This window comes from Rhinatrema bivittatum, chromosome 6 (genome assembly GCF_901001135.1).
Source record: "Rhinatrema bivittatum chromosome 6, aRhiBiv1.1, whole genome shotgun sequence".
Lineage (NCBI taxonomy): Eukaryota > Metazoa > Chordata > Amphibia > Gymnophiona > Rhinatrematidae > Rhinatrema > Rhinatrema bivittatum.
In genome coordinates, this window is record NC_042620.1 from 101,445,245 (window position 1) to 101,463,957 (window position 18,713).

The 18,713-nt window shown below is 45.6% G+C and overlaps 1 protein-coding gene across 9 annotated transcripts in view; it reads right to left on the reverse strand.

The window, feature by feature from the left end:
• LOC115093628 (sodium channel protein type 2 subunit alpha-like) overlaps window positions 1-18,713 on the reverse strand; it is a 523,144-nt gene that overhangs the window by 218,684 nt on the left and 285,747 nt on the right. For all 9 annotated transcript variants that reach the window (XM_029605666.1, XM_029605660.1, XM_029605661.1 and 6 more), the window contains one exon: window positions 8,775-9,245. In XM_029605666.1, coding sequence (XP_029461526.1) covers window positions 8,775-9,245 — 471 coding nt within the window. The remainder of the gene's footprint in view (window positions 1-8,774; window positions 9,246-18,713) is intronic.

Sequence of the window (18,713 nt, forward strand, 5' to 3'; positions counted from 1 at the left end):
CTTTAATGCATCATGCATCCTTCAAGGTGGAGGCTAAAGCAGATCTGAGCATAGCCCAGTGAATGTCCCTTATGGCAGGAAGGCGGCTGACTAGCAGCCAGTATCGTTACAGTCAATCTATCTATATTTATCTCTCTCTCTCTCTTTCTCTAGACAGTATATTGATGGATTGCTTAGGACACACTGGTGGCTACATCTAGTACTAGATTCCCAAACTAAGTGTTGCGTCCGTCGGTCGCAGACAGCGGTGAGCGCGCTGCCTCACCTCTCTTCTACCATTTTCCTCCTCCCTGGGAAGGATGGCTGCCTCCAGTGCTGATCGCCGAATCCCTCGGCATCTCCAACACAGCATGGGCGTCCCCATTTGCCATGCTTCTTCCTGAGGCCTCCTAGGCACGCACGTCACCTACGCTCTTGAATAGTCATGGCGGGAACCTCGGGGCGACCCTACCGCATGACGTCAGTACCTCTGGGTATTTAAACTTCCGCTCCGCTATAGCCCAACGAGTTAGCAAGGACTTCGGTTTTGCTACTCTGACCGCTTCTAAGCTGCTCGCTTGGATTCCTCTCTACCCTCCAGGGTAACTCGCTCCATCGGAAGCTCTGGGTACCCGCTCCTCAGGGGCCTCTCGCTTCTATCTACCCTTCAGGGTTCATCTACCTAACCTAGGACACCTGCTCCTCGGGGGTCCTATCTACTTTCTTCCAGGATCCTTCGGCACTCCTAGGTACTCGCTCCTCGAGGGCCTATCCAGCTCAAGGTATCCTGAACCTCGGACCTCGGGTCCCTCGCTCCATTCATCTATCAAGGAAGTTACCAGCACTGCCACTCTGTGAGTATCGCTACGCTCCAGCTCTCCTTATTCCACCCTTCAGGTTCGGCTTATCCCGCGCTGTGGAACACTACCAACCTTGCTACATTCGGGTGAGACCATCATCTATAGAGACTGTCTGAGCTACTGTGATATCGCTGGCCTACAGTACTATTCCTTCCTTGAAGCAAGACTCCACTTACATCAGCAATACAATAAAGCTTTCTTTCCTCAGTGTACACTTACTAGAGTCTAGCCTATTGCTGTGGTTCCCCACGGGGCCCCTCCCCATGGGAGGAGTCATCGCCACTTCGACCAAGAGTCCACAATATGCCACAAACCCAACACTAAGGACTAAGAAAGCAGAAAATTAATAAAGTTAGGTGGAATAAAAAAAAGACAGGAAGATAAAATGGAAGTTCCTAGGAGAAGCTCGGGAAGAGAGAGTCACCAAGCTCCACCACTCAGTAAGAGCCAACACTGAAGGGCCTAGAAAAGGCTGGAGGAAAGGCAGCCAAGGGAGACGAGATGGCGTTGCATTTAGAAAGAGACTGGAGTGGACTAAAATAGAATCCTGAAGAAATTTACAGCTACTAAACAAGAGTATATTATCTGGCATGAGGAATCAAGTATGGAGAACCCTACAGCATACTGCAAATCAAGGCTTAGCTGGTCCTCTTTGGGGTCCCATCTATTTGCCACACATTCTCGGAAGAGGAAATGGAAGAACAAAAGAGACTGGCAAGCTTAAATGCACATATATAAGGTATACATAGGTGGTCCGAAAGGACCAAAAAAGTAGCTGGAGGGCTAGCCCAATATTTTATCTATCTGTCTCTCTCTCTCTCCCTCTATGTATATATATTAGACTTTCTGAATATTGCATCCACAACATCTCCAGCCCTGGCAGGTGGGGAACCAGAAACCTGGATTAGAAACTGAACAAAGATCTCTCAAATAGCAGCACAAAGCACTGCCACGGAGCCAGTGGGCCAGTCTGACAGTCTTTCAATATTAAAAATTTGTTTTCTTATTTATGCTAGAAAACTAATAGAATATTTATAAAATCCTAATTCAAACAACCAATTTTAAACAAATTATATTTTAAAGGATTACATGCAATTAAGGGTGCATTCATAATTCTCCAAAGATAAAAAAAAATGTACAAAGACACTTGTTCATTTGATTGGGTAAACATATTCAAACTGTGTGAATGTACCATCTCCATAACAGAAATAAATGTGACAATAATATAAGAATATAATACAACAGATCTATGTATGATGTTTATCAGCAAAACAAATTTATAAATTGGGAGAAACTTTTATAAAAAAAGAATTTTTACACTGTGGTTCTAAAAATGATGCATACCTTCTTAGCAGATTTCTGAACTTTAATATTCCTATATCTGTATGATTGAGAAAACCTGATTAGCATGCGCTTGATATGAAATACTATTTATATATGTATAAAAGGTTCTTATAGAAATTATTAGGTTGAGCAAAAAAACATTGGGAGCTGCCAATCTCGCCTGACCATGGTATGATGTGAGTCACATGACTCAGTTTTGGGCGCAGCTGTATGTGTTTGTGCTGTAATGCAATGGACAGACACAGGACATAACCAAGTTGCATGCAAGCCAATCAAAATTCATTTTAATTATAAAGTATTTATTTGGTTAACCTTTGTAAAATTTGTGACATTTCTCTGCCGTGTTAAAAAGCACCAGAGCTGCATCCTTGATTGCTCCAGATAGATTTTACCCCTGTGAGAAGTAAGAAGGGTAAGCAATGAAGGTCAAAACATAGTACCCCCATATCTCTAGTTCTCTGCTCTGAAAATCTCAGAGCTTCTAAATTTTCAGGAACATTATCCAAACCATCTGTTACCTATTACCAATTTGCCAAAGGGGTCACACAGTAATTAGAGATTTTAACTTAAACATATCTTTGACATCAGTTTAAACATATTAAAATAATATAATGCTAAATAGCAAAAACAAAAATATGCATTATAGACTTGTGACATATAAAAAAAAAGAACAAGAACAGCCATTATTATAACATGATTATGACAGCATTGGAATATATCTCAGCTTAAACTTCAGCATTGTACTCAACTTCTATTAGTATTGTTGTATTATTTCCAACTTTTAAGCCTACTTGACTCTCTCCATACATGATCACAACTTCTTTGAAGAATATGTTGTTCACACAAAATTACTATTTGCCTATATTGCTAAAACTGAATATGTACTGTACTCAGAGTGACAGTGTAAAAAGTTCATAGGTTTAGTCATTTAATGCATCTATACTATCCAAAACAGAATTTTGACAATTTTGTGTTATTATTCCAATAGTTTAATATTTTACAAAGTTTTATAAACCACAGGTTTTTAAAAATTCAGCAAACGCTGTAAAATTTCACTTTATTTCCTGCTTTCCATGACAGAATTTCAACTTTGGAATTCAGTAAATAGTTTTACTCTATCCATCTTCGTAAGCTTTGCGCTCTCTACCATTTTTTGCTCATTTTATTCTGACCTAAGGATGAGCTCTCAAAAACTAGTCAAGAAATGTATTAAGTTAGTCCAATAAAAAGGTATCACCTTATATATATTTTTGTTATTTTTATTTTTTGACATTTCTATTCTATCTCTGTAAGTAAACTGATTTCCTGATAATTTTTCTCTTCCTCTTACTGTATTCACCTAGCTTCCTGTTGTTATATAGAGACTGTTTCCTTACTGGGGGCAGGAACTTCTGGTGTGTTGCCTCATTTAAGCAAAACAGTTCCTATTAAATCTGATATTTTTGGAGTAACTAGCATAAAGTAAGCTAAAGGATAAGGAAAACAGTACAGTGAAATGTCTGTAGAGTTGCAATAAGTTGCCTCATCTGTGTTCAGCTCTCTTCATTAAAGAGGGAAACTGGCAGACTAAATGCTGAGCTATAGTGGAATAAAAGAACAACTCTGAGACTACTTTGTCCAGTCCTGCTGGTATGGAGCCTCCAAACAGGCAGGGGAGTCTGACTTATTACAGGCTCGGGGAGAACTCAGACTGTGGATCTGTTATGTATTGCTCCATCACAAAAATATTACCATGCATGTGTACTGAGATATTGGGCACTAGGGGCAACCAGAATAGAGATTGAAGTTGATGAGGGAGTCTTCTGAAACAAAGACCTTGAAAGACCTTGCAGATGTACCCTAAGAAGAACTAGACACATTCTGAAAGAAGATGCCAGTGTAATGGCTATACAGTTGAGAAATAACTATGAAGAAAGGGCAATGATTTGTTTTTGAGGACCCTTGGTTTGCAGGGGTGAGCATAAAGTACAGGGGTTAACTAGAGAAATTCCAAAAGAATGTGAACTAGATATTTGTGTACCTGTAATACAAATGAACAAATTATATGGCTAATCATGAGTTAGTAAAAATTCTAAAACAAATTAAGGAGTTAGGGAGAAGTAGCTAAATCCATGATCTTCTCAGAAGTGCTCCAAGTGTACACCATAGCAGTAGAAAGAAATATTCTTACAAATAACTTCAAATCATGATTAATAGCAACACAGTAATTGATGGTAAAAAAAAAGTCCATCCAGCCCATCTGGATTTCCCAGTTACTAAGGATACATACCAACTACCAAGAGTTTACTACTTGCAAGATATTGTTGTGAAAATTCTATATTTTATGCTGTGTTTTTATTTGTTTGCTGTCTATATTATGAACTTAGTGGGCTGCAGAATGCAAGGCAGCATGGTTTTATCATGGAAAAATCATGTCAAACATATCACATTTTTTGCCCTAATTCTAATGCATCATTAGTATCCTTTTAAGATACCTCTCTCCGAACCATGAGCTGCTGAGCGACTGTCGGCTTTCCCCTTTGTTCTAATTTAAAAGCTGCTCTATCTCCTTTTTAAAGTTTAGTGCCAGCAGTCTGGTTCCATCCTGGTTAAGGTGGAGCCCATCCCTTCGGGAGACACTCTCCCTTCCCCAAAAGGTTCCCCAGTTCCCTAACAAAACTGAATCCCTCTTCCTTGCACCATCATAACCTTGGAAAAGGTTCTGTGCGCAGTGGCCAAACCAAAAGGTAGAGCTCAAAACTGATAACGATGCCCCAAAACTGCGAAACACCGGATGGGAATATGAAGGTACCCCTTGGACAAGTCCATAGATGTCAGAAACTCCCCCAACTGTACTGCCATTATCACAGAGTGCATGGTTTCCATGTGAAAATAAGTCACCCGCAAATGACAGTTGATCCCCTTGAGGTCCAGAATGGGGAAAAAGAGCCCTCCTTCTTGGGCTTAATGAAATAAATGGAATATCAGCCCATATTTTCTTGAGATGTGGGCACTGGATCCACAGCCTGCAGGCTGAGGAGTCTTGACAACATACACTCTACTGCCTGTCTCTTCTGTGGAGGGTTACAGGGATACACCAAGGAATATTGTGAAACTCCAGCGCATAGCCATCTCTTATCACCTTCAGAACCCACTGGTCTGACATGATCTCGACCCACCTCGGATAAAAAAGAGAGAGGAGACCCCTTATGTTCTAATCCCAGGGGTGGGTCGGCACACCTTCACGGGGAGGTTCATGGGACTCCATTACCTGACTCTGCGCCCCCTCTGGATTGCCTGGGATGAAAGGACTGAAACCTACTCAAAGGTCGAGCCCAATGAATGGCCGCTCCTCTGTAGGGTTGAAAACATCTGAACCCCCTATTACAACCTCTCGTGCTGGAGGAGCGCGGCGTCTGTTTCTTATCCTCTGGTAACCGAGGAACCTGGGACTCCCCCCACGTTTGGCCATTTTCTCCAGCTCGCTCCCAAATAAGAACGAGTTTTTAAAGGGCAATTTCGTAAGGTTAGACTTTGAGTTTGTATCAGCCGACCAATTTCTCAGCCAGAGCTGACGCCTGGCCGCTATTACTGAAGCCACCCGTCTGGCTGAAGTGCAGACTGAATCGCAGCCTGCATCTGTCAAAAAGATGGCTGCTGATTCCATAACTGCCCTAGAATTCACAGCAGATTAATCGACCTTCTGAGAGAGAAGTAAACAAGAGCGAGCCACTAGGGAACAACAAGAAGTTGACTTAGAAAATAGCCACTGCTATTACTAGCAACGGGGACACGAAATAGACTTAGTTTTTGGTACTTGCCAGGTTCTTATGGCCTGAATTGGCCACTGTTGGAAACAGGATGCTGGGCTTGATGGACCCTTGGTCTGACCCAGTATGGCATGTTCTTATGTTCTTAAGAAGCTATCTGCAAATTCACTGCCATTGTTTCAAAAGCCTGCCTCAATTCTAATATGCTGTACATCCTTCAAGGCCACTCCCCCTTCCTCGGGGATAGTCATCCACTTGGTAACGGCACACACAAGCGCATCCACCTTTGGAAAGCACAATTGCTCTCTTGCAGCTGGGTCTAGGGGGTACAGTCCTTCCAAGGCTCAACCCCTTTTAAAATTAGCTTCTGGGGCACCCCATTCAAGATCTATCAGTTCTTGAATGGCCTCCATAATAGAGAAGAAACAAGAGGTTTTATGCAAAGAAATCAAAATAGGATCTTTCTTTGGCTTAGACCTGGATTCAACCCCCGGTTCTCCCAGCATCTTCAATGTCTGGGAAATCAGAGCCGGTAACTCATCTCTGTGAAAGAACCGCACCATATGGCTCCAATCCCAGAGGAATTTCCCCATCCTCCAGGGAGTAAGGATCAGCTTCATCATTTGTGCCATCTGGTCCCTATTGGGAAGACCCGCCGCAGATCTTGGCATACTCTAACGCTTATCCTCAGCACCAGCCTTGCAGGAATCTGCCAGCTGCGATCCTGACCTGTTAAGATTGATCGGGCTAAGGACTGCACCTGAAGAAAAGACTGCAGTCCTTGAAAAAAATTCTACCCAAGAAAAGGTAGATAAATCCATGCCAATACCAGGGGGCATCAGACCTGTGCCCACTGAACTGTCTTCCCTCGCTGACGAACCAGTTAGGGGAGCCTCAAAATCAGCTCTGGCAGCTCTTCTTCTATTCTCGTACCAGGCTGGGAAGAACAGGCTTAGTAAAATCAGATGGAAGCAATTCTCCCTGACCCTCCAAACAGCGCTGACACAAATTAAAGGGATCGCCAGGCTGGGATGCCAAATATGACAAGCAACACAAAGGGCAAGGCGCTTAGGCTTCTTTGCTATGGTTGTCATCAGTCTGCAATATGCCCCAACAGGTGTCTGACAAGAGTGTGTCCAATTGTGTTCATGCTGCAAAAACTAGGAGCCCAAAATGTAGGTGCATTAAAATTAGGTGCTCAACACTGTGTCTTGATAAATGAACAAACTGAGCTCCTACCAGGATGTTTCAGGTAGTGCGCGGAAATAAGTGCGTGCATGTGTGCCCATAACTGAGTGCCCTGGTAGGCGCTACTATGTGCCTAACTAGGCAACCCAACTAGGCACACAACCAGGCACATAACCTGGACGCACAATCTGGACAAAAAGCCGATTGCAAAGCACAAATCGATGCAATTGAAGAGGGCAGTCTTATGCACAAGAAAACACGTGAAAACACTGCCGCAGCCTACCACATAGCGAACAAGACAATCCTGAGAGCGGGAACTAGCCAAAAGGCTGCTCAACCCGCCAAGCTCCCATGTTCCCATAGCTCCCTCGAAGGTGGGAACAAATATCGGATTGGCATGCCAAGCAAGGAGAACGGGGTGAAAAGGGATCCCTACTTAACCCCTCTTCTTCTCTCTCTCTTTTTTTTAATTATCCTTTAACTGAGCTCAACCCGCCTTGGCTAAGTACAAGGTCGGTCTCTGGCTGAGGTGGTGGGGGGGAGGGCAAGGATCGTCACCCCTGGGCTTGGCTTCCAGCACCTGCTTGCCTTTCAGCTTTTGTTTTTGTTTTCACAGCTAAGTCCACGCCAGCTGAAAAATCAGTTATTGGACCAAGGCACTCATCTGAGGGAGGGATCCAAAGATATCATCTCAGGGATTCTCAACTGAGGGAGGGACCACAAAGTATCACCATAGGAGAGCAGAGCGAGTAAATCTCCTTCTTCTCTTTGAAATTTTTTTTTAAGCAATCCCTAGTAGGGAGATGCACGTCCACAATCTGCTGGAGACGGAGAATACTGGCGGGCTGATGTCACTGCAGAGGTAAATATACAATGATATCAGCTTTGCTCGGTCTCCATATGATAGTGAGGTGCATAACCCATTGATTCTGGATTCATCTGTCCGTATGCTAAGAAATTTATGATTCACTTGTATTTTCTGGCAATGTCATCTTTAACTCTGATCTACCAGTATTCATTCTGTTTGGACCTGAGGAAGGGAATGTTAATTCCTTAAAATTAATCAAGAAATGTATTGTTAGTCCAATAAAAAGGTATCACTTTATTTTCTATGTTGTTTGTGGACCCTTATTTTTGTGCATTCAAATGGAATAATATGGCTACCATACTACTTTATCTAATATGACTCACAAAATACTATGGCAACTAAATTCTGAAATCCAGGAATTATACATGTAAACACATTCTTTTCTCCAAAGAAGCCATGCTTTTGCATGGATTGCATGAAATCTGCATAGTTATCTAATTTTAATTCTGCAAATATTTTAAGTTGCATTTTAGAAAAAGATCAAACAGTTTTCAGTCTGCAGGTAAGAAAACATGAATGTTACATTGAGTTACAAAATAGTATCTTTGAAAAAAGGCAAATTAAAATTTTACAGCAATAAACAAAACTGGATATTTTAGAGGTTTTTGCTTTCCGTTCCTAGAAGAACGGAACCAGTTCACAGGTTTGTCATAATCATTTCTCTAAATCATATCTTTGTATACCATATAACTAACTAGATCTAGCTACCAAATTAGAAAAAAGACAAATTAAGATAAGTCACTAATTCGTGTTTAATAAATATTAAAAATATAAATAATATCATACCTCTTTGCTTTCTTCAGGATCAGATTCACTACTACAATCTTCTGTATTTACATTTTCAAAATCAGATTCTCCAATGGCTATGGGAACTGTTACGGTAAGATTCGGGCTATCAAGGAATGACATATAATCATGTTCATCAATTATATATTTTTCCACAGGTCTGTCAATGCCACTGGAAGTTCCATTACCATCTTTGTGATAATCATGGTCTTTGCTTATTTCACTTGGGTTATGATTAAACATGCAGGTCTCTTTCTTGTGAAGATCCTCAAGTGATTTATCTAAAACGTTCTGCTTTCTAATAAAGGCTTTCTGAACAAATTCACATAAAACATTTTTAGTATAATCTATTCCCTTCTGTATTCTTCCCACAGCAATCTGAATATTGTTCACTTCATTATCTTCTTCTGTAGCTGAAAGATTATCTGAACTAAATGAGCTCAGCAGCAAGGCCAGAAACAGGTTCAAGACCTAAAAGTCAAGAAAAAGAAAATATAATGATATGTAGAAAGTCTTTAGGGAAGATGCATTTATATCATTTGGGCTACTTCCTATATTCACTTTCATTTTAATGGCAGGCCATATTTTTTAGATTTTGTTTTGTTTGTGATACTATATACCAAATTATTGTCTTTTTAAAAGCAACGTAAGAAGGTAAGTCTATCCTGAGAGGGTAACTTTCAAACAATTGCGCAGGGGGGGCATATAAGTACACATATGGCCATACATAGATCTATGTTAGTATTTTATATCCCGTGCACATCACATATGTTTGTATTATAAAATATACGTTATCTCCATCCTGCAACATCCGCTTGTATATATGCTTACACATGAATACATGTAATGCATTGAAAGCGAGTACTTCATTGCACTGAACTTGCATACTTTTTCTACCTATTTTTAAATTATACATGTATATATTATACACACAAAAAAAGTGCAGTTGCTTACCTATAACAGGTGTTCTCATAGGATAGCAGGATGTTAGTCCTCACATGTGGGTGACATCATCAGATGGAGCCTGGCACAGAAAACTTTTGTCAAAGTTTCTAGAAACTTTGATTGGCAGACTGAGCATGTCCAGTCTGCTGCTATCCGCATGCCCACACGAGGTCCCCCTTCAGTCTCGTAATAAAGCAAAAACTACGAGCGAGAAAAATAACATAACAAACCGAAGGTGAACCCAACATCATGGGGAGGCGGGTGGGATTCCTGAGGACTAACATCCTGCTATCCTAGGAGAACACCTGTTACAGGTAAGCAACTGCGCTTTCTCCTAGGACAAGCAGGATGGTAGTCCTCACATGTGGGTGATTACAGAGCTCCAGACTGTTCCACTTGACCAAGGAGACCTACAGTAGCCGAACAAGTTGCCAATGGGCACAGCACAGCTGTGGTACTGTGGGGAAAATCAGGGGCTGTCTGGTCCCACAGAGAGCACGTTGAAAAACAGTTGTGTTCAGGACTGGAATAGATTGCATAGGACAGACTGGCCAAAAGTGTTGTCCTGGCAACTGTCCCTGTCAAGGCAATAGTGAGCTGCGAATGTGTGGAGAGAACTCCAGGTTACGGCCCAACAGATTTCTGCGACCATGACCGCACACAGATGGGCCACTGATGCCGCCATAGCGCCTTCAGCTGGCTGGCAGAGTTTTCACCCTGCCAGCCAGCTGAAGACCTGCCTGCTCATAGCCAAAGGCAATGCAATCCGCTAGCCAGTTGGACAAGGTTTGTTTCCCCACTGATGCTTCCAGCCTATTGGGATCAAAAGACACAAAGAGCTGGGCGGACTACCAATGGCTCGCTGTACGGTCCAAGTAGAAAGCGAGTGCCTGCTTGCAATCCAGGGTATGGAGAGCACGTTTCCCCAGGTGGGAATGAGGACGTGAGAAGAATGTGGGAAGGATGATTGACTCGTTGATGTGGAAAGCAGTTGCCACTTAAGGCAGAAATTTTGGATTTGTACGCAGCACCACACAGTCATAGAAGAATTTCGTGTAGGGAGTGTACAAGACCAGGGCTTGGATCTCACTGACCCTGCGAGCAGAAGTGATCACCACCAGGAACATGACTTTCCAGGTGAGGAGCTTCAAGTCACAGGACTTAAGAGGCTCGAATGGAGACCGCATGAGCCTCGCCAGGACAACACTGAGATCACACAGGGTTGCTGGTGGATGAAGTGGGGGCTTCAGCTGAACAAGGCCCCGCATTAAGCGCCCGACCAGGGGCTGGACTGAAATGGGCGCACTGGCGACACCCTGGTGGTGGGCGCTGAGGTGTACTTGGACTGAGCTGGTTTGGAGGCCAGACTCGGACAGATGCCAGAGGTAATCCAGCAAGCGGGGAAGCGGACAGGAGAACAGATCCAGTCCATGACAACCGCACCATATGGAAAAAACGCTTCCACTTTGAATTGTAGGATTTCCGGGTGGAAGGCTTTCGTGACTCAATCAAGACCTTGGAGACACCATCCGAGAGCTGCAAAGGCCAGAGGATCATGCGCTCAACATCCACGCCATGAGGACCAGGGTCCAGAGGTTCGGGTGGCACAAGGTGCCCTAGTTCTGTGATATGAGGTCATGGGCCATTCCCAGCGGGATTGGCGCACTCACTGACAGGTCCTGAAGAGGAGGAAACCACACCTGCCTTGTCCAGGAGGGGGCCACCAGGATCATGGTCCCCCCGTCCTCCTGCAGTTTTGTCAGTGTCCTCGAGAGGAGCGGGAGAAGGGGGTATACATACATGACACCCTGTCCCCAGTGAAGGGAGAAGGCGTCGCAGGCCGGATGGCCCTTCCTTGGAATCAGAGAGCAGAAGGCGCTCACCTTGTAAATGAGGGGACAGGCAAACAAGTCCATGCCCAGCATGCCCCAGCGACAGAAAAGGTAAGCTGCTACTGAGGGTTCAGGGACCACTCATGTGGCTGGAAGGATCGGCTGAGACAGTCCGCCAGCGTGTTTAGGTGACCCAGCATGTAGGTGGCCCGACTCCTTTCTCCACTGCCTCCTGTCAGTGGAGAAAGGAGTCCGTGCTGCCCTGCTTGTTCATGTACCATATTGTCACCTGGTTGTCTGTTTTGATGAGGACAACTTTGGAGGACAGCCTGTCCTGGAAGGCCCACATGGCGTACCGTATCGCCTGAAGCTCCATGATGTTTATCTGGATGTGGGCTTCGGCTGCGGTCCAAAGACCCTGGGTGTGCAGGCTGTCTGTGTGGGCCCCCCACCCCTGAGGGGAGGCATTGGTTGGGAAGGGCTTCCCACCAGTCCAGGGACGAGCGGAGGGGGTACATGACCGTGACTGGTGCCTCCAGGTCCTGGGATGCCTGCCGCCACTGGGACCGCAAGGCCCACTGAGGGTTCCTCGCGGAGGCGGGCCAAAGGGGTCCCATGGACCGAGGCCGCCATGTGGCTCAGCAGGCGGAGCAACAGATGAGCTGGCACCAATGAGGGTGGCCAGCGAAGAGAGGGCGATCGTCCGATCCCTTGGCACAAAAGCCTTTGCTTCTGCCGTATCCATCCTGGTGCCAATGAAATCTAGCTGTGGAGACGGACAGAGATGTGACTTGGGGAAGTTAATGACAAATCCCAACATCTGCAAAGTCTGAACCGTCAGGGCCAGTGTGTTCAAGGCCCCGGAGTGGGAGTCGCTCCGGATCAGCCAATCGTCCAGGTATGGAAAGACATGAACCGAGCGATGCCTGAGGTAGGCAGCCACCACCGCCAAGCATTTTGTGAAGATGCGTGGGGCTGATGCCAGCCCAAAGGGCAGCACTTTTTAACTGAAAATGTGCCATCCCCACCAGAAAGCGGAGGTACTTTCTGTGGTTGGGGACAACTGCAATATGAGTGTAAACCTCCTTTAAGTCAAGGAAGCAGGGCCAGTCTCCTCTTTTAGAGGAGTGGGATCAGTGTGCCCAGAGAGACCATTTTGAATTTCTCTCTTACGGGAAACCAATTTAACACATTGAGGTCGAGAATGGGGCTCAAGCCTCCATTCATCTTCGGAATAAGGAAGTACCTCGAGTAGAAGCCGTGGCCCCGATGCTCGTGGGGGACCGGTTCCCCTGCACCCACCACTAAAAGGGTGGCGAGTCCAATTGGAGGATTACCTGATGGGCGGACGAACCCCAAGATGGACATGGGAGCCTCTGGGAGCCTGCTGAAATTCAGGCGGTAACCCTGGCAGACAATGGAGAGGACCCAATGGTCTAAGGTGATTGCTTCCCAGCGGCGGGCAAAGCAAAGAAGCCTGCCACCAACTGGGGGATAAACTGTCAAGGAAACCGGCTTTTGGCTCGTGCCCCCTCGCCACCAGTCAAAAGCCTGTGGCAGGGGCCTGCTGGGAGGCTGGCTGGGTCCTCGGAAGCCGCTGTTGTTGGCCACGACCTCTGGGACTGGTCCGAGGCGAGCAGGCACATGTGGCTGGAGGATAGAATTTCCTCAGCCGGTAAAAGGGCTTATGAGGGCCTGGCCTGGAGGACTTCCTGGCGGAGGAAGCACCTTCAGAGGGGCTGGCGGAGAGCTGCTGAAGAGTGTCATGCTGATCTTTCAGCTGTGCCATGACCTCTTTCACCTTATCCCCAAACAGGTTCTCGCCTGTACAGGGGAGATCCACAAGCCTGTCCTGAGCCTCTGGTCGGAGTCCTGAGGCTCGGAGTCAAGCCAGCCATCTGGCGCCGACGCCCCCAGAGGCTAGGCGGGCTGTGGTCTCGAAGACGTTGTAGGCAGACCTCACCTCGTATCTACCCACCTCAAGGCCCAGCATGACAGTGGTTGCAAGAGACTTCTGCTGCTGCTGGGGAAGGCCCTCCGCAAACTCTTGGACCTGCTTCCATAGATTGCGGCTGTATTGGGTCATGTATAGCTGGTAGGCCGCAATGCGGGCCACCAGCATAGCCCACTGGTGCCATCGAGCTCCCTGTGCTCACGCTCCGGAGGTGCAGAAGCTTATGTCTGGGAGCATCTGGCATTTTTAAGCGCAGACTCCACCACCGCCGACTGGTGGGGGAGGTGCCGCCATTCAAAACCCACAGCCTGTTGCACTGGGTAAGCTGCATCTGCCTTCCTGTTTACTGGGCTCACCGACACTGGGTGTTCCCACTTGTGGAGGAGGAGCTCCTTAAAGATGTCGTGGACCGGCATCGCCATGTTTTCCTTGGGAGCATCGATGAACTGAAGGATCTCCAGCATCTTGTGATGGGTATCCTCCTCCAACAGGAGTTGGAAGGGGATGGCTTCTGCCATGGCCCTTACCAAAACTGGCAAACAATAGGTCTTTGGGTGGAGACCAATACTGTTCTTCCGGAGGGGAAGGCTCCGAGAGGGTTTTGTCGGAGAACTCAGAGGATGAGTCCAAGGAGTCATCGCCCCATGGGTCATAGGTACCCTCCTCCTCGCTGGGGCGCGGATGCTGAGGGCAGGGGCCGGGAGGGGCAGTGGGCCTAGGCCATGGGGGCACTAGCAGCATCGATGGAACCCCCAGCATTGGGGGATATCAGCTGCGATACGCCAGGAGGAACTGGCGGCGGTCTGGGAACCATGGGCAAGGGTGCCCGGTTCCCGAGGCCTCATCATTCTCGGAGGACCTGGGAATCGGGATTGCTCCAGTGGAGGGCGTCGGTGGCTGAGGAGGTACCGAGGGCCTTTCAGGCACTGGTTGCGTCGGTAGGGCGCCAAGGATGTCCAGACGCTCTAGCAGGGGTGCGAGCATCGATGGCGGGGGCTCGGGCACCGGCAGCTTGATGCTCTGTGGTGCTTTTAGCACCACCGACTGCACCCTGCGGTCAAGTTCCTCCTGAAAGTCCTGGGTGGTTAGGACTGATGGAGGGGGATGAGATGTCGCCGGCACTTCCTCGGAAGGATCACAAGGAGGCACGGCGCCCAGCACCGTTGCTGGTGGGGAACACTTTGGGCTACCAAGGGCACGGAGGATGGGGCCTCCGGTGGCCGATGCTGCTTCGATGGCTGCTTGGCAGCCAGCAATGCTGCTCCGGAACCTAAACCGTGGAGAGATGGTGACTGGTGTCGATGCTTCCTGGTTTCTGGCGTTCAGCCCAGTCTTTCCCCAGCACCTAGGATGATGAGGACCACTGAGGACCGATCTCCCTCTCCCCGATCCTTAGGGGTACTGGAGAGCGGAACTTCCAGGGGAAGAGATGGGGACAGTTCCCCACAGTCCTTTGGTGTCGAGGATACTGAAGCCGAAGTAGAGGGTTTTGGAGAGCCGAAGAGCTTCTCCATTTTGTCCAGGCAACCTCGATGCCCTTTGGGGGTCATTCGGTCACACAAACGACACTCCCAGATGTCATGCGAGGCCCCCAGACAGAAGATACACACCTCATGCGGATCCGTGATGGACATGGTCCGCGGACACTGGGGGCACTGTCGAAAACCTGATGACCAAGAAAAAAGTACATTTTGACATTATTGTATGTCCTTATTATTTATTGTATTATCATTTTTTATGTTTTTATAATGTGTTGGTATACATGGCTTTATATGTCTTAAATGTTTGACATGTTTTAATATATTTATATGTATTAATTGTTTTTATATGTTTTTATATGTGTTTTATTAGCCCCTGAAGCAGCTCTTTTGAGCGAAACTCGGCCTGAGTCGGGCTTTTCTGGTGCATAGTGCTTAATAAAGAATTAAGAATCCCTGGTGTTCACCTGTTCTTTTTCTTGGTTGCTACTGCAATATTGGACCGGTTTCTGGTTTGCTTTTTTGGAAAACCTGATGACGCCATCAAAAAAAGATCACGGCGCATGGTCGATAACCGACGTGCACCACGGTGCGGAAGTTGGGAATCGACCGCGAAGAACGAAGGCAAAACCCAAGGGTACCTACTGAATGGAGGAACCAAGCGCGAAGGGGGACCCAATGCAGAAATAATCCAGAAAAGTTTGAAAACAATTTCAAGGAGTTGGAGCTCCACTACCATGAGGGTACTGCACTGCGGAAAAGAAGAGACTGTTTGGGAGCCATACCTGTAATCGCTTCCTCACCAGGCTCGGAGCCGTATTCTCAACGATTGACGTTCTCCCGCCTTGAGATGGATTCGACGTTCTTAGGAGTTTTTTTTTTCTTCTTTCTCCATTCTCCATCGTGATGGAAGTCCACGAGCGTGATATGGACTGGAATTCCTTCCGAGAGGCGAATGGTTACGAGTCAACGGAGAAGGGGGGGTGGAGGGAGGGAGGGTTAGGGGGTTTATGCTCTAGTTCAGACATTGCTGTAATTATTGTCAGTGTTGCTGGGGGTAGTGGCAGAACAACCTGCGCCCAGACAAATGTAATTTGATACTTTGCAAAACTTTAATAAAATGTTTAAACATAAAGAAGAGACTGAAGGGGGACCTTACGTTGATGCGCGGATAGCAGCAGGCTGGGCATGGTCAATCTGCCAGTCAAAGTTTCTACAAACTTTGACAAACGTTTTCCTTGCTGGGGTCCTTCTTATGATATCACCCACATGTGAAGACTACCATCCTGCTTGTTCTAGGAGAATAAACGTATGCACATAAACCCGATTTACGCGCATATGTCAGTCTATTTTAAAACGTTCGTGTTATTGAAATTAACCAATTTACTAATTACTCCAATAGTTCTTGCCCAATCCATCTTTGTGTCACTGAGACCCTCCTGGTTCTTCAGTCTAAACTTCAACCCAGACCCCAGCCAATAGTATACTATAAATGCGTTTTATACCACATACACAAGATAATTAGCAGGTGCAAAATTACACAAGTACATTGCCAAATCTGCATGTGTGTCTTTTAAAATAGAAACTTGCACATTTAAATGTGGGTCCCACCTAGGAATGCCCCTAGACTGTCCCTTTTATGCACATATATGTAAGAACATAAGAACATAAGAAATTGCCATGCTGGGTCAGACCAAGGGTCCATCAAGTCCAGCATCCTGTTTCCAAGAGAGGCCAAACCAGTCCACATAAACCTGGCAATTACCCAAACACTAAGAAGATCCCATGCTACTGATGCAGTTAATAGCAGTGGCTATTCCCTAAGTTAACTTGATTAATAGCCATTAATGGACTTCTCCTCCAAGAACTTATCCAAACCTTTTTTGAACCCAGCTACACTAACTGCACTAACCACATCCTCTGGCAACAAATTCCAGAGCTTTATTGTGCGTTGAGTGAAAAATAATTTTCTCTGATTCTTCTTAAATGTGTTACTTGCTAACTTCATGGAATGCCCCCTAGTCCTTCTGTTATTCGAAAGTGTAAATAACCGATTCACATCTACCCGTAGGCGCTAAAAGTAAAGTACGCACGTATTTTCAACATTTATAAAATACAGATTGCGTAAATATAGTGTACTTCTGCATGTATTTGTTAATTCACCCCAAAGCTTTTAACAATATTTTATTTTGAGCATTTTAGAAGTTTTAAAGAATAATATGTTAGAAGTAGTACCATATATTTAAAGTCAATGTGAACAATTTTCAAGGGTTTTCTTTTTTTTACCTAGAAACACAGAATCTTCCCTCCATGTAGGGTATCACTCTGACACTCAATGCCTTGAAAATCATTTATCTGCAGTGTGCGCTTTTGTATAGCATCACATGTGGAACAATGAAAACAACAGAAAGATGCTAGAAGTAGGAAGTGAGCAAATAGGACAGAATAATAAGATGGGAGGTTATCTACTGTAAAGAAATGTATATGAAAGCACAGAAGGCCAGCCACAGAAGGGTATATTCATCAACCAAGTAACTGTTTGCATTTACAAATGCTTATGTTTTGTACTTGTGTTAATACATTGGAACACATTTCCTTAAAATTCAAGGTGGCTTGCTGTACGGATACCTCACTGCGCCCCCATCAGGAGATTAGGTTTTAGATCCAGACTGTGTCAGGCCGATGCAATACAGATGTGCTAAAAACACGTGTCCAAACTGAAGCACTTTTTTTTAATGTGTGCACAATCATCTCTCCTAGGGTGCTCAATGCAATAGGTAAATGAGCCGCCATGCTAAAAAGGACGCGCTAGGTATAAATTGTGCATCCCTAGTATATCCATGGCATTGGGCGCCCAGAAGAAGTGGCTGTGCGCGGGTTAGGAATATGGACGTTTAATTTTACGAGCATCTGTTTTCCTAACCTGTACACAGCCACGGGTTAGGAAAATGGACGCTCGTAAATTGATCGTTCGTTTTCCTAACCTGACCGCCGGCTAGACTTTTTAAAATTTTTTATTTCATGCTGCTGCTTTCTATGTTTCCTCCTACTTAATATTGCCATGATATCAAGTTGGAGGAACCATAGAAAAGCAATATTTTCTGCTTTTCTGTAAACCTTTGGGGCTCCTCAAGACTTAATGCCAGCTCCAGGACTAGCGTTAATTTTTTAGAGTACAAATGTGTGTGTTGGACGCACATTTATTTTTTACATAAGGAGGGTACTAGCTGATAGCCTCATCAACATGGCATTTATGTGCGATGAGCGCTATTAACTACGTGCTAGTTTGGACATGCTAATCCCTTTATTGCATAAGGGGTTATGTATGTGTGTCCAACCATGGGTTAACTTGTGTGTTAGCATGAATGCATGGTATTTCATCGGCATGTGTATGTTCTCACTTCTGGCTGCTCAGTGTCATCAACAATACAAAAAGTGAAGTCAGCAAGCTCTATTTACTGTGAAAAAAGTGAGCTTGTTGACATTGCAAATTGCCTGCTACTAGTTCAGCAAAAAAAGATATATTCAATAGCAACTGGATCACAGTTTGATTTTGTCTAAAATGTAGATGTTATGTTTTTGTATGAATGCGAACCCTGGCCCAAGATGAGAGATGACTCTGCCCACAGGGAGGAGCCCTGTGAGCTTCACTGTCGGTAGGCTTGGTCTTGATTGCACAGGACACTGCTGGAGAGAGGCTTGTTACAGGGAAATGAGGTAGAGCCCGCAG